We start from the raw sequence: 16,844 nt of genomic DNA, 5'->3' as shown, positions 1-16,844 counted from the left end.
GTGGGTCCCTGTAGCTCCCTGGCTGTGGTGGAGGGTCCCTGTAGCTCCCTGGCTGTGGTGGTGGGGGTCCTGTAGCTCCCTGGCTGTGGTGGTGGGTCCCTGTAGCTCCCTGGCTGTGGTGGTGGGTCCCTGTAGCTCCCTGGCTGTGGTGTTGGGTCCCTGTAGCTCCCTGGCTGTGGTGGTGGGTCCCTGTAGCTCCCTGGCTGTGGTGGTGGGTCCCTGTAGCTCCCTGGCTGTGGTGGTGGGTCCCTGTAGCTCCCTGGCTGTGGTGGTGGGTCTCTGTAGCTCCCTGGCTGTGGTGGGGGGGGGTCCTGTAGCTCCCTGGCTGTGGTGGTGGGTCCCTGTAGCTCCCTGGCTGTGGTGGTGGGTCCCTGTAGCTCCCTGGCTGTGGTGGAGGGTCCCTGTAGCTCCCTGGCTGTGGTGGTGGGTCCCTGTAGCTCCCTGGCTGTGGTGGTGGGTCCCTGTAGCTCCCTGGCTGTGGTGGTGGGTCCCTGTAGCTCCCTGGCTGTGGTGGTGGGTCCCTGTAGCTCCCTGGCTGTGGTGGTGGGTCCCTGTAGCTCCCTGGCTGTGGTGGTGGGCCCCTGTAACTCCCTGGCTGTGGTGGTGGGGGTCCTGTAGCTCCCTGGCTGTGGTGGTGGGTCCCTGCAGCTCCCTGGCTGTGGTGGTGGGGGTCCTGTAGCTCCCTGGCTGTGGTGGTGGGTCCCTGTAGCTCCCTGGCTGTGGTGGTGGGTCCCTGTAGCTCCCTGGCTGTGGTGGTGGGGTCCTGTAGCTCCCTGGCTGTGGTGGTGGGTCCCTGTAGCTCCCTGGCTGTGATGTTGGGTCCCTGTAGCTCCCTGGCTGTGGTGGTGGGTCCCTGTAGCTCCCTGGCTGTGGTGGTGGGTTCCTGTAGCTCCCTGGCTGTGGTGGTGGGTCCCTGTAGCTCCCTGGCTGTGGTGGTGGGTTCCTGTAGCTCCCTGGCTGTGGGGGTGCTGGCCCTTCACAGAAGAGGCAGTAGAGGAGACGGTGTGTGGGTGGAGAGTCTCATCTTACAGCCACGCGCTCTAGCTCATAAGTAACTACTTGCTCACTGCTCACTTTGTCCGCCCTGGCACTCACGCAGGTGTAAACACTTCAACTGTCGGACGCCAAACATTCACAGGGACTTGAAACCCGTGCACTTGGGACGCCAAACATTCACAGGGACTTGAAACCCGTGCACTTGGGACGCCAAACATTCACAGGGACTTGAAACCCGTACACTTGGGACGCCAAACATTCACAGGGACTTGAAACCCGTACACTTGGGACGCCAAACATTCACAGGGACTTGAAACCCGTGCACTTGGGACGCCAAACATTCACAGGGACTTGAAACCCGTACACTTGGGACGCCAAACATTCACAGGGACTTGAAACCCATGCACTTGGGACGCCAAACATTTACAGGGACTTGAAACCCGTGCACTTGGGACGCCAAACATTTACAGGGACTTGAAACCCGTGCACTTGGGACGCCAAACATTCACAGGGACTTGAAACCCGTACACTTGGGATGCCAAACATTCACAGGGACTTGAAACCTATGCACTTGGGACGCCAAACATTCACAGGGACTTGAAACCCGTGCACTTGGGACGCCAAACATTCACAGGGACTTGAAACCCGTGCACTTGGGACGCCAAACATTCACAGGGACTTGAAACCCGTGAACTTGGGACGCCAAACATTCACAGGGACTTGAAACCCGTGAACTTGGGACGCCAAACATTCACAGGGACTTGAAACCCGTTCACTTGGGACGCCAAACATTCACAGGGACTTGAAACCCGTTCACTTGGGACGCCAAACATTCACAGGGACTTGAAACCCGTACACTTGGGACGCCAAACATTCACAGGGACTTGAAACCCATGCACTTGGGACGCCAAACATTTACAGGGACTTGAAACCCGTGCACTTGGGACGCCAAACATTTACAGGGACTTGAAACCCGTGCACTTGGGATGCCAAACATTCACAGGGACTTGAAACCCGTGGTAAACTGCGATAAAGCCGACGGAACAGTAACCGAGATAAAGCCGCCGGAACAGTAACCGCGATAAAGCCGACGGAACAGTAACCGCGATAAAGCCGACGGAACAGTAACCGAGATAAAGCCGACGGAACAGTAACCGTGATAAAGCCGCCGGAACAGTAACCGCGATAAAGCCGACGGAACAGTAACCGCGATAAAGCCGACGGAACAGTAACCGTGATAAAGCCGCCGGAACAGTAACCGTGATAAAGCCGCCGGAACAGTAACCGCGATAAAGCTGCCGGAACAGTAACCGTGGTAAAGCCGACGGAACAGTAACCGCGATAAAGCTGCCGGAACAGTAACCGTGATAAAGCCGCCGGAACAGTAACCGTGATAAAGCCCCCGGAACAGTAACCGCGATAAAGCTGCCGGAACAGTAACCGTGGTAAAGCCGACGGAACAGTAACCGTGATAAAGCAGGTAGGGGTTAAGTCGTTAAATAAACGGCTGACCTGAGAAAAAATTATATCCCGGGGTTCGAGTTGGCACTCGGTGATGAATGGGAGGACGGGCCCCTAATTTATGCTTGATGCTAACAGTTAATTATGACCTGCACTATCAATCTCCCCCTCTTTTATTAATAACTTTGAATAACTTAATAACTTTCCCCGCCTGGTGTGAGGGTGTCGAGAATGGGTGTAGGGAGTGTGTGTGTATGGGGAAGGGGGGAGAGAAGGAGCCTTACACTAACTCTTTCGTAATATTATGAATGTTTTTTTTAGATTTAAACTCACCGGTCAAGCAGCGACTGCTAGTAAATATTTCCCCTATATTAAGATGTATAAATTTGTGTCATAAGGTCAATATTTGGGATGTATCAATATTTATATGCGTCGTTGTGGTCATACAAGATGGCGTCTGGTTGAGCTCTGATGTCATATCCGCTTTACAGGTCACGTGACCCTTAGTAGCCAATGGGAGGCGACGTACCAAATTCAAATTCAAATGTTTATTCAGGTAAAAGTACATACATATGAGTTATAATCATAATGTTGGATTTATAGAGAGAGCTAGTACATACATGTACATACATGAGAGAGCTAGTACATGTACATACGTGGTATGAAGTATTCTTCTCTTGTGTTTCAGATGGTTCACCGACGGTCAGGAGCGACGGACGAGGGGGAGTACCGCTGCCTCATTACTACCCGCCAGGGGACCATCACCGGCCCACCCGTCACCCTCCGGCTTGCTAGTAAGTGCATCTCTCGCCTGCATTCCGGTGTGCTGGTAAGTGCATCTCACGCGTGCATTCCGGTGTACTAGTAAGTGCATCTCTCGCCTGCATTCCGGTGTGCTAGTAAGTGCATCTCTCGCCTGCATTCCGGTGTGCTAGTAAGTGCATCTCTCGTCTGCATTCCGGTGTGCTAGTAAGTGCATCTCTCGTCTGCATTCCGGTGTGCTAGTAAGTGCATCTCTCGTCTGCATTCCGGTGTGCTAGTAAGTACATTTGACACTACATGATTCAGTTCCTTCCCCCAACCTCACACACGGTACAGAGGTCATTCCGGAATTTACCCGAAGGCGGCTATTTTTAAGTGGCCTTGTCAGGGACAGAAAGCAGGCGGCTTGTCAAAGGGTCCCCTTATTGTTCTTGAGGACTTTTGTCATGCTTCCTCCCGGCTGGTAGTACCCGACTGTGGAGCCATGTCACTTCATTGTTCCAATTGATGTCTCATATATATATATATATATATATATATATATATATATATATATATATATATATATATATATATATATATATATATATATAAATTTTGTAAGGGTACCACCTCTGGTGCCAATGTGGGGACCCATAGCCTCGGAGAAGAAAATAAAAAGTATTCAGAGGAGACCTTGTGGCTTCTCACTGAACACTAATATTATCTTCTCCTACCACCCCCATTCTTTTGTATGTACACATATATATTTACTTTATTTGAACTTTGTTACAAAAAAGGAGTTACATATGGGTTACAAAGATGGTTGTCATAGGTTGTCGAGTTCCTCCAGCTCCTCAGATGGCGGGCAGGAACCCTGGATGCAGTGCGCATTTCCCCTCTGTATCGCCACACTGAGGCGCTGGAAAAGAAAGCTTGCAGCTCTCGGGTCCCTTGTTGTTTCAATGAGCCTAGAACCCAGTTCCTTCAAAAAACTGGTAGCACTTTTACCCCAGGCGCCGAGCGTCTCAGAAGCAATGGGGACAAAATTGTAGTGGTGATCCAGTTCTCTATACTTACGGGATTTGGCTGCTTCCCTGTGGGTGGCAGCGCCACCTGGTTGTGCAACACTGGGGTTAATGTAGGTGTTAGCCAGGGTTGATACGCACGTGTAGTCCCATACCAACTGCTTGCCATTCTTCCAGGGGTTCACTGTGATACCATCCGGGCGACCAATAAGAGCATCAGAGTTACGGGGCGTTAGGTAACGGGGCTCTCTTTCAGCTGGGCATCCAGCTGTGGTGAGGCTCCTCTTGATGATGTCGTTAACTTCACTGTGCCTCGAGTGCCATCCCCCTGTGCTTTGGCAGAGTAGGCCATGGTGACCGTACCTGTCAGCCACCACCTCGCCGCAAATACACCTATATCTGGTGTGGATTGGGGCAGCAAGGCGGAGGGCCACAGCAATTCGGAGGGCGTGTGGTGTGAGACGCGTGCCAGTTGCCGACATTGGGGTTGCTAACAGGAAATCCCCTGCATGTGGTGCTGCTACTGCTGTGAGGCGAGCAATGTCGTGTTGTGTTGTTGCAGCACCCAGGCACTCTGCAGCAACTTGGTCTACAATGGGACCATCCCAGCTGGATTGCTTGTGGGATTTTGGGGATGGTGGTTGAGGTGATTGGCCTGCACGAGAGGCCCACTCTGTGGCACAGCGTGTAAAATTGGGATCATGTACACCTGCCAGCTGATGTAAGTGGGCAGGTAGAATTTCCTTCACAAGGTCGTCGGATGCTGATAAGGAGGACAGGAAGGCTGGAACAGCGATTTGCGTTGCTGTTCGAACTCCGAGGCCCCCAAGTCTTACGGGAAGAGAGGCTTGTTTCCACTGTAGGTCATCGAGAGAGAGGTTAAGGGCTTTTTCTAGCATTGATATATATATATATATATATATATATATATATATATATATATATATATATATATATATATATATATATATATATATATATATATATGCGAACAAGCCTGAATGGTCCCCAGGACTATATGCGAATGAAAACTCACACCCCAGAAGTGACTCGAACCCATACTCCCAGAAGCAACGCAACTGGTAACTACAGGGCGCCTTAATCCGCTTGACCATCACGGCCGTCAAAAGGAAGTGATAGCCGAGGCTATTTGAGGCACTTCCCCGACGGCAACTCGGATGGTAATCTTGGGCATAGCATTTCACCAAATCACCTCATTCTTTGGGGCACACGTGAGGAACACAAAATTGTTTTTGTTTCACCCATTGTTTTTGTGTTCCTCACGTGTGCCCCAAAGAATGAGGTGATTTGGTGAAATGCTATGCCCAAGATTACCATCCGAGTTGCCGTCGGGGAAGTGGCTCAAATAGCCTCGGCTATCACTTCCTTTTGACGGCCGTGATGGTCAAGCGGATTAAGGCGCCCTGTAGTTACCAGTTGCGTTGCTTCTGGGAGTATGGGTTCGAGTCACTTCTGGGGTGTGAGTTTTCATTCATATATATATATATATATATATATATATATATATATATATATATATATATATATATATATATATATATATATATATATATAATATTTATACGTTCTTCTTCACTGTCGAAGGTAATTGATAAATTGATGCACAACTATATTCTACTCACTTCAAGACCCCGAACCAACATGGAAGTAGCAAGAGGAAGTATGGGCCAATAGGCCTTCTGCAGTTACTTCCATTCTTATGTTCTCTCACCCATTGTTTCGTGTTCTGGTATAGATTTGTCACCTCTCCCAAAACTTTTGTGCCATGTCACCTCACCCAAAACGAGTATATGTATGAATGTATTTTATGTGTAAACTAAGTCTTTGAAAATGTAATAAGCATTACGAAACGCGTTCAGGCGTCAGACCAGGAATAAAGAATGAATTTTGGAGAGTTAATTTATCAATTACCTTCGACAGTGAAGAAGGACGTAACAAATATTGAGAAGATTCGTGTTAGAATTATTAATTATTAATTATTAATAATTAATTAATTATTAATCTTATACTTTCGGTCATATTCAACATATGTTTACAAGAAAGACTCCTACCAAAATATACTATATACAGTACTGTGTATATATATATATATATATATATATATATATATATATATATATATATATATATATATATATATATATATATATATATATGTCGTACCTAGTAGCCAGAACTCACTTCTCAGCCTACTATTCAAGGCCCGATTTGCCTAATAAGCCAAGTTTTCCTGAATTAATATATTTACTATAATTTTTTTCTTATGAAATGATAAAGCAACCCTTTTCTCTATGTATGAGGTCAATTTTTTTTATTGGAGTTAAAATTAACGTAGATATATGACCGAACCTACCCAACCCTACCTAACCTAACCTAACCTATATTTATAGGTAAGGTTAGGTTAGGTAGCCAAAAAAAGCTAGGTTAGGTTAGGTTAGGTAGGTTAGGTAGACGAAAAAACATTAATTCATGAAAACTAGGCTTATTAGGCAAATCGGGCCTTGCATAGTAGGCTGAGAAGTGCGTTCTGGCTATTAGGTACGACATATATATATATATGTATATATATATATATATATATATATATATATATATATATATATATATATATATATATATTTATATATATATATATATATATATTTATATATATATAAGCACAAGACGAAAGCTGGAAAAAGTTCAGAGGTATGCCACTAGGCTAGTCCAAGAACTAAGAGGCATGAGTTATGAGGACTGACTCCGTAACTGCACCTCACGTCGCTGGAAAACAGAAGAGCTAGGGGAGACATAATCACCACATACAAAATTCTCAGGGGAACTGACAGGGTGGACATGGATCGATTATTTAACACGGGTGGCACACGAACAAGGGGACACAGGTGGAAGCTGACTACCCAAATGAGCCACAGAGACATTAGAAAGAACTTTTTCTGTGTCAGAGTGGTTAGTAAATGGAATGCACTAGGCAGTGATGTGGTGGAGGCTGACGCCATACACAGTTTTAAATGTAGATATGATAGAGCCCAGTAGGCTCAGGAACCTGTACATCAGTTGATTGACAGTTGAGAGGCGGGACCAAAGAGTCAGAGCTCAAACCCCGCAAGTACAATTAGGTGAGTACACACACACACACACACACACACACACACACACACACACACACACACACACACACACACACAGGGGCCTCGTAGCCTGGTGGATAGCGCGCAGGACTCGTAATTCTGTGGCGCGGGTTCGATTCCCGCACGAGGCAGAAACAAATGGGCAAAGTTTCTTTCACCCTAAGTGCCCCTGTTACCTAGTAGTAAATAGGTACCTGGGAGTTAGTCAGCTGTCACGGGCTGCTTCCTGGGGTGTGTGTGGTGTGGAAAAAAAAAAGTAGTTAGTAAAACAGTTGATTGACAGTTGAGAGGCGGGCCGAAAGAGCAAAGCTCAACCCCCGCAAAACACAACTAGTAAACACACACACACACACACACAGTGATTGACTCACTAACACCACATCGTGTGTCAATACACACACATCCAGCGTCATAAATTAGCCTAAATCAACAGCAAAATATGTAAATAGAGAAAAAGTTTGCCAGCGATCCGTATTTTTCTCCCAATTCGCAAAAAGCCACTAATAGTTAGGTAAATAGAGCCCAATTGAACGTGTGTTAAACGACCCAGCGCACACACGTGAAATGAACATGTCGCGTTTTGGTCCATCATTGACCCTTCAGCCTAGGCCAGGAGTCGGCAAACATTTCACCAACCCACTAACGAACCTGTACAACTCTCTTGCCAGTGTGTTTATAATAATAACAAACCTGGGTCGTGAAGTTTCAAAGCTCCTAAACGTTTTTGCCATAGTGACAGTATTGGGCAGCGCCACTCATCCTGTGAGTGGACACACCGCCATAGTGACAGTATTGGGCAGTGCCACCCATCCTGTGAGTGGACACACCGCCATAGTGACAGTATTGGGCAGCGCCACCCATCCTGTGAGTGGACACACCGCCATAGTGACAGTATTGGGCAGCGCCACCCATCCTGTGAGTGGACACACCGCCATAGTGACAGTATTGGGCAGCGCCACTCATCCTGTGAGTGGACACACCGCCATAGTGACAGTATTTGGCAGCGCCACCCATCCTGTGAGTGGACACACCGCCATAGTGACAGTATTGGGCAGCGCCACCCATCCTGTGAGTGGACACACCGCCATAGTGACAGTATTGGGCAGCGCCACTCATCCTGTGAGTGGACACACCGCCATAGTGACAGTATTGGGCAGCGCCACTCATCCTGTGAGTGGACACACCGCCATAGTGGCAGTATTGGGCAGCGCCACTCATCCTGTGAGTGAACACACCGCCATAGTGACAGTATTGGGCAGCGCCACTCATCCTGTGAGTGGACACACCGCCATAGTGACAGTATTGGGCAGCGCCACTCATCCTGTGAGTGGACACACCACCATAGTGACAGTACTGGGCAGCGCCACTCATCCTGTGAGTGGACACACCGCCATAGTGACAGTATTGGGCAGCGCCACTCATCCTGTGAGTGAACACACCGCCATAGTGACAGTATTGGGCAGCGCCACCCATCCTGTGAGTGGACACACCGCCATAGTGACAGTATTGGGCAGCGCCACTCATCCTGTGAGTGAACACACCGCCATAGTGACAGTATTGGGCAGCGCCACCCATCCTGTGAGTGGACACACCGCCATAGTGACAGTATTGGGCAGCGCCACTCATCCTGTGAGTGAACACACCGCCATAGTGACAGTATTGGGCAGCGCCACTCATCCTGTGAGTGGACACACCGCCATAGTGACAGTATTGGGCAGCGCCACTCATCCTGTGAGTGGACACACCGCCATAGTGACAGTATTGGGCAGCGCCACCCATCCTGTGAGTGGACACACCGCCATAGTGACAGTATTGGGCAGCGCCACTCATCCTGTGAGTGGACACACCGCCATAGTGACAGTATTGGGCAGCGCCACTCATCCTGTGAGTGGACACACCGCCATAGTGACAGTATTGGGCAGCGCCACTCATCCTGTGAGTGGACACACCGCCATAGTGACAGTATTTGGCAGCGCCACTCATCCTGTGAGTGGACACACCGCCATAGTGACAGTATTGGGCAGCGCCACTCATCCTGTGAGTGGACACACCGCCATAGTGACAGTATTGGGCAGCGCCACTCATCCTGTGAGTGGACACACCGCCATAGTGACAGTATTGGGCAGCGTCACTCATCCTGTGAGTGGACACACCGCCATAGTGACAGTATTGGGCAGCGCCACTCATCCTGTGAGTGGACACACCGCCATAGTGACAGTATTGGGCAGCGCCACTCATCCTGTGAGTGGACACACCGCCATAGTGACAGTATTGGGCAGCGCCACTCATCCTGTGAGTGGACACACCGCCATAGTGGCAGTATTGGGCAGCGCCACTCATCCTGTGAGTGAACACACCGCCATAGTGACAGTATTGGGCAGCGCCACTCATCCTGTGAGTGGACACACCGCCATAGTGACAGTATTGGGCAGCGCCACTCATCCTGTGAGTGGACACACCACCATAGTGACAGTACTGGGCAGCGCCACTCATCCTGTGAGTGGACACACCGCCATAGTGACAGTATTGGGCAGCGCCACTCATCCTGTGAGTGAACACACCGCCATAGTGACAGTATTGGGCAGCGCCACCCATCCTGTGAGTGGACACACCGCCATAGTGACAGTATTGGGCAGCGCCACTCATCCTGTGAGTGAACACACCGCCATAGTGACAGTATTGGGCAGCGCCACCCATCCTGTGAGTGGACACACCGCCATAGTGACAGTATTGGGCAGCGCCACTCATCCTGTGAGTGAACACACCGCCATAGTGACAGTATTGGGCAGCGCCACTCATCCTGTGAGTGGACACACCGCCATAGTGACAGGATTGGGCAGCGCCACTCATCCTGTGAGTGGACACACCGCCATAGTGACAGTATTGGGCAGCGCCACCCATCCTGTGAGTGGACACACCGCCATAGTGACAGTATTGGGCAGCGCCACTCATCCTGTGAGTGGACACACCGCCATAGTGACAGTATTGGGCAGCGCCACTCATCCTGTGAGTGGACACACCGCCATAGTGACAGTATTGGGCAGCGCCACCCATCCTGTGAGTGGACACACCGCCATAGCAGCATGTACAACACTCCCCAATAGGAAGAAAACCCGCTGGGTTGTTCATGTTATATCGGTATAAGATCCTGTCACAACTTATCCGAGTAACGAAGTACCAGTACAATTATATCTAACCTATTATAATATCAGCTAGTTACAATCCTTCACTTCAGTAGCTACATATATACAATTTATCATATCTTAATTATAGGTCCTTCCGCTAGTACATAATTGTTCAGCCCGTCCTTATCCTAAGATTTCCCAAACGTCAAAAAAACGGTCGATGTAAAGTGACCTCTCCTAACCGTCCAGAGGACCCAAAACAGAAAACGGAATAGTACGTTACTTTCGCCAGCCTCTACCATTTTCTAGTACGACAATTCCTGGCCGTAGGTAACGCATACGAGCGAAATGCAACGTTGTTTATAAGAGGACAGGTTGAATTGTTTGAGCCGTAGAGGTATTATAGGGTCATTGGTCCATACACTTCTTATGATACATCATACATCATTGTATGTATCACCGTTGGATGTATCACCTGGATGTATAGCAAGTAGCCTAGTCTTAGTGGAGCTGTGACAACGTCTGCTAATCTACAGATTCTGTTACTTGCCTTGACAGCACTCGCTGTGCCCTCTATAGTGCCTGCTCTCATAAAAATCCTAGTGGTATCTGCAAAGGATGATACGGTATCGTCGTCTATTTCAGAGAGAAAGGGTACCGGAGCAAGCACAGTACCCTGGGGGAGTACCCTGGGGGAGTACCCTGGGGGAGTACCCTGCGGGAGTACCCTGGGGGAGTACCCTGCGGGAGTACCCTGGGGGAGTACCCTGCGGGAGTACCCTGGGGGAGTACCCTGCGGGAGTACCCTGGGGGAGTACCCTGCGGGAGTACCCTGGGGGAGTACCCTGCGGGAGTACCCTGGGGGAGTACCCTGCGGGAGTACCCTGGGGGAGTACCCTGCGGGAGTACCCTGGGGGAGTACCCTGCGGGAGTACCCTGCGGGAGTACCCTGGGGGACTGAGCTTTTAACGGTGGATGGTCCGGATTTTTCATTTTTGACAATTACACTCTTGAGATCCGTTCGCTAGGAAATTATAGATCCATCTTCCTATTTGTTCCAATAATTCCTTTCGAGCGCATATTGTGTGCAATAACACCATCTTGAGGTTATCTTGAGAGATGATTTCGGGGCTTTAGCGTCCCCGCGGCCCGGTCCTCGACCAGGATGGTCACATTTGTCGAATGCTTTTCCACGACCTTTGTGTATATTAATTATATCAGTGTTTTGCTGGTCTTGTATGGCAGCTAAGGCTCTATGTCATAGTGGTCTAATAAGTGTGAGAGGCAGGGGGGCGCCCTGTTCTAAACCCCTCTTGTCCTGCTTGATGGGGTTCTGGGAGTTCTTCTACTCCCCAAGCCCGACCCGAGGCCAGGCTCGAGGCCAGGCTTGTCCAGGGTTATGTAGGCACTGTCATTCAATTGTGTTTTGTTAACACTTAAAATTAACAGGAGCAGATAGACTTACAATTATCAATTACAGGTAACAATTATAATTAACACAGCAGCAGCAGAAGGGGGCGAGATATGCATCAACAAAGATTACAATAACAGCTGCAGCACAAGCGTGCAAGGGAGATGCAGCAGCAGCAACAGGAAGGGGGCCAGCACGGGAGATGCAACAGGAGCAACAGGAAGGGAGGGCCTGCACGGGAGATGCAACAGCAGCAACAGGAAGGGGGCCTGCACGGGAGATGCAACAGGAGCAACAGGAAGGGAGGGCCTGCACGGGAGATGCAACAGCAGCAACAGGAAGGGGCCCTGCAAGGGAGATGCAACAGCAGCAACAGGAAGGGGCCCTGCAAGGGAGATGCAACAGCAGCAACAGGAAGGGGGCCTGCACGGGAGATGCAACAGCAGCAACAGGAAGGGAGGGCCTGCACGGGAGATGCAACAACAGCAACAGGAAGGGGGCCTGCACGGGAGATGCAACAGCAGCAACAGGAAGGGAGGGCCTGCACGGGAGATGCAACAGCAGCAACAGGAAGGGAGGGCCTGCACGGGAGATGCAACAGCAGCAACAGGAAGGGAGGGCCAGCAAGGGAGATGCAACAACAGCAACAGGAATGGGGCCAGCACGGGAGATGCAACAGCAGCAACAGGAAGGGAGGGCCAGCACGAGAGATGCAACAGCAGCAACGGGAAGGGGGCCCAGCACGGGAGATGCAACAGCAGCAACAGGAAGGGGGCCTGCACGGGAGATGCAGCAGCAGGAGCAGCAGCAACGGGAAGGGGCCTGCACAGATGCAACAACAGCAGCAGCAGCAGCAGCAACAGCCCACGTGATCCAAACCACGCCAGGAATCTCATTGATTTTTCACGGGGGGGTCGGTGGGCCGGGGGGGAGGGTAAAACTCCATGTGCGTAGCGTCACTCTCTCTTCTCTCTCCCTCGTACTCCACTCTCTCTTCTCACACCCACACTGCTCTCTTCCTTACTCTGCCTCCCTCCCGGGCCCTCATCGCCTCCCTCCCTCCCGGGCACTCACCGCCTCCCTGTCTACTTCTTCTCCCTCCCAGGCCCTCACCACCTTCCCTCCCTCCCAGGTCCCCACCGCTTCTCTCCCTCCCAGGCCCTCACGACCTACCTACCTCCCTCTTTCGTCCCCAAGCCCTCACTTTCCTCCCTGCACATCGTGTCAGCAAGGCGGACAGTCCGTCTGTTATCATAACTTGCACTATATTTCCGATTTCCAAACTTTCCCTTCATCTGTGCCTCGCCATCATTTTTTTCCTCTTTACTCCCCCAGCCAAAGAAAAAAAAACTCCCTGCCTACCCACTTCCCTCCCAGGCCCTCCCTCCAGCCCTCCACTATTCTCTCACCCTGGAACTCAAGATTAATAGAACATGAATCAGAACTCGTGAAGGACAGAATAATCAAAACTAAAACAGCTTTAGGTAGACTCAGAAAAGTCTTCAGGCTTAGCACCAACATACAGCTACACTTAAACAAGGCTATAACAGCCCATAGACTCCAGCCCCCCCCCCCGGACCATAGACTCCAGTTCCCCGGACCATAGACTCCAGTTCCCCGGACCATAGACTCCAGCCCACGCCCCCCGGACCATAGACTCCAGCCCACGCCCCCCGGACCATAGATTCCAGCCCTCTCCCAGACCATAGACTCCAGTCTCCCTCCCCGAACCATAGACTCCAGCCCCCCCTCCCCGAACCATAGACTCCATCCCAACAATCTAACCTCCAATTTCCTCACGTGTGACCTAGCGCTCCCAGCCCCAAGGGCCAGCCCCAAGGGCCAGCCCCAAGGGCCAGGGCGAATGAGGAGGCTTGCTCAATTACTGGCTCACCGCTCCCTGGAGTGTGTAAATTCAATTGATGATGCAGGGTCCTTGCAGCTGATGCGTGAAGCTAACTAATGTTGTGACCACTGCTGCTCTTTACATTGTTTTGCTTAAGCTGCTGGTGGTAGGGGGGGGACGTTTTGTTCAAGCGGGTCCGTCTAATTACCCAAAGCATTACGTAAATAATGAAGAAAAATTATATATTTACTCACTATGATGTTGGTGCTGAATGTAGAACATGAAAAACATATTTATACTCTGAAATATGAGTAAAATTTACTCTTTTACTCATTTTATAATGAAATTAGACGAAACTAAGTGGCAGGTGACGCCATAGGAAGTCGACGATCCAAGTGACAATGTTGTGGAGCAACTTATCCAAGATATATTGTTGCCCGGAGTATATCAGCCTCCTGTACCAAACCAAACCAAATAAAATAAAATATATCCTCAAAGTAACAATATATCTTGAATAAGTCGTTCCATAATTTTGTCGCTTGGATCGTTGACTGCCTATGGCGTCACCTGCCACTTAGTTTTGTTTAATTTTGTTATACAATTAATAAAAAGAGTAAATTTTACACATATTTCAGAGTAAAAATATGTATTTTATGTTCTACATTCAGCACCAACATTATAGTGAGTAAATATATCATATTTCTTCATTACTTACATAATATGGGGAATGTTTAAGCTGCAGGTGGGGGGGGGGGGAGTTTTATGTTGCATGTGAGGGATGTTTAAGCTACAGGTGGTTGTGGAATGTTTTATGTTGCAGGTGAGGGTATGTGGGGGATGTTTTGTTTAAGCTGCAGGTGGGGGGGGGGGGAATGTGGTGGATGTTTTAAGCTGCAGGTGGGGGGGGGGGAATGTGGTGGATGTTTTAAGCTGCAGGTGGGGGGGGGGGAATGTGGTGGATGTTTTAAGCTGCAGGTGGGGGGGGGGAATGTGGTGGATGTTTTAAGCTGCAGGTGGGGGGGGGGGAATGTGGTGGATGTTTTAAGCTGCAGGTGGGGGGATGTGAGGGATGTTTTGTTTAAGCAGGTGGATAGGATAATGTGGGGATGTTTTGTTTATCTTGCAGTTTCTACTTGGTGTAGAGTATTAGCTGAGTTACCTTGAGAAGGTAGGGTTGGATTTCACCTACCTTGACCATATTGTAACTAAATTTATCTTATTACTGCGATGTACTATTTTGATGATTCTCGATATCCTTAGACCAAGTATATTCTTTTGATTATAAAAATGCACATTTAAATATTGCACATTAATGTATATATAAGTTTATACATGAAGGAAAATTGTATTTATGAAGAAAATAAGTCACAATAGCTTAATAAGGGTACAGGAGAGACCAAAACCTCATTACACTGTACATTCCTTTCTTTTTGTATTTTTATGTGTATGGTTCGATGTCTTATACAGTATTCTATGTTTCCAGTGACACATATTTGCTTATTTCAGGTTTGACTAAGAACTTCATAGTGACCCCTTCCAATGTTACCGTTGTGGTGGGCGAGGCGCTGAGACTCTCGTGCCAAATTGACTCACAGCCCCCAGCCTCACTCACCTGGACCCACGACCAACAACCTCTACCTCAAGATAACAGGTGTGTGTGTGTACACACAATCTACATTTGAAGTGTGGGCATCAGACTCTTGCTCCACTGTAGGTCACAGAAAGATGTTGGTTCATTGAACGATTGGTCTTAAGAGTTTAGGAGAGGTCCCTTCATAATTCTGCCATTAACCTATAATTTTGTTTGGTTACCCAGAGCTTCCAGGAATCCTAACACCTCTATTGTTGGGGGTAACTGCTTTTTGTTTTTTTCCAGGGAAATTCCTGCACGGGCCCTAAGCCTCTGGCTGGCCCACTAAGTGTTGCTTGTTTTCGTTTTACTTAGGTGGAGTATAAGTATTTATGACTCATATGGTCACTTCAGTAAGATTTTGCCCAATGTGTTTAACAACTTCTGCTCTGTTGAATCTAAATTGAAATCTTATTGAGTTTGTAACTGTGCACTGTGTTAGATAATGTTCCAGTTCTCTGTCAGGCATTTCTCCACAGTGCTGACATTTCCTCTCATCTTCTGGAACCTGTAAGCCTATTTAGCACTCGCCTCACTGTAGGATGCCAAAGATCATCAGGAAATTACCTGGGTAAATATTGATTTGGATATAGGTTTATAATTTTATGGAACAAATTACCAGATAATTCTGCCATTTAGACATGGGATCACTGGATTGTTTTTGAGAGTAGGGTAGACATGCATAAGAATGAGTTTAGGGTGGATGTAAATAAGAGCTCCCTTGTATGGACCAATAGGTCCATTCAAGGTGACATTTATCCTCCAGGCTGTGAGTTTTTACCCTACACAGGAACAGTGGGGTAAATTCGTCCCTGAATTGTAGCTGCATCTAACCCAACCACCACCACCACCACCACCACCACCACCACCACCACCACTACTACTACCTTCTGGTCCCCAGTCTCTCTCAAGCGATTATTTGTTTTGTTGCTAAAATGTTTTCTGGTTTTCTCAGTTTGAGTACATCTTGTATCACCAAACTTCCCTGCCCCCCTCATAGGAAGAACATAATTCTGATAATGTTCACATTTTCTGTGCATTGGCCCAAATAGGTTAGGTGGGTTGGTTGGGTTTGTACATTTCTGATTATACAAAACAACTGCAGTTTTTACAGTGTGTGAAATTGAGAGAATAGGCTGCTTGACCAGTGCTTAGCATCAAGGAACTGCTGAAAGGCCCCACCAGAAAAGGCCATTGCTTTGTTAAATGTTTTTTTTGTATACGATACTTCATAGTAACATACTAGTACAAGTACTGACCCGAGTTTCGGGTTGTTTCATAAATCACAGTACTGTACTGATATGAAGCTAATTTATTTATTTTTAATTGTTTATCTTCTAGGTACACAACCCCTTTCTCAGGAGTTCTTCATATAACTGAAGTACAGAGGACTGACAGTGGCATTTACAGGCAAGTGCTGTTTGTTGTACCATATATAAGCCATACATGCAAAAAGA

At 48.5% G+C, this 16,844-nt stretch overlaps 1 protein-coding gene across 3 annotated transcripts in view; it reads left to right on the top strand.

Annotated features, from left to right (window-relative positions):
* LOC123747058 (protogenin B) overlaps positions 1-16,844 on the top strand; it is a 246,712-nt gene that overhangs the window by 174,127 nt on the left and 55,741 nt on the right. For all 3 annotated transcript variants that reach the window (XM_045729049.2, XM_069317379.1, XM_069317380.1), the window contains 3 exons: positions 3,146-3,251; positions 15,264-15,408; positions 16,729-16,797. In XM_045729049.2, coding sequence (XP_045585005.1) covers positions 3,146-3,251; positions 15,264-15,408; positions 16,729-16,797 — 320 coding nt within the window. The remainder of the gene's footprint in view (positions 1-3,145; positions 3,252-15,263; positions 15,409-16,728; positions 16,798-16,844) is intronic.

The sequence above is a fragment of the Procambarus clarkii genome, chromosome 87, assembly GCF_040958095.1.
Source record: "Procambarus clarkii isolate CNS0578487 chromosome 87, FALCON_Pclarkii_2.0, whole genome shotgun sequence".
NCBI lineage: Eukaryota > Metazoa > Arthropoda > Malacostraca > Decapoda > Cambaridae > Procambarus > Procambarus clarkii.
Note: the sequence above shows the minus strand (reverse complement) of the source record. Positions and strands in the feature narration are given on the sequence as shown.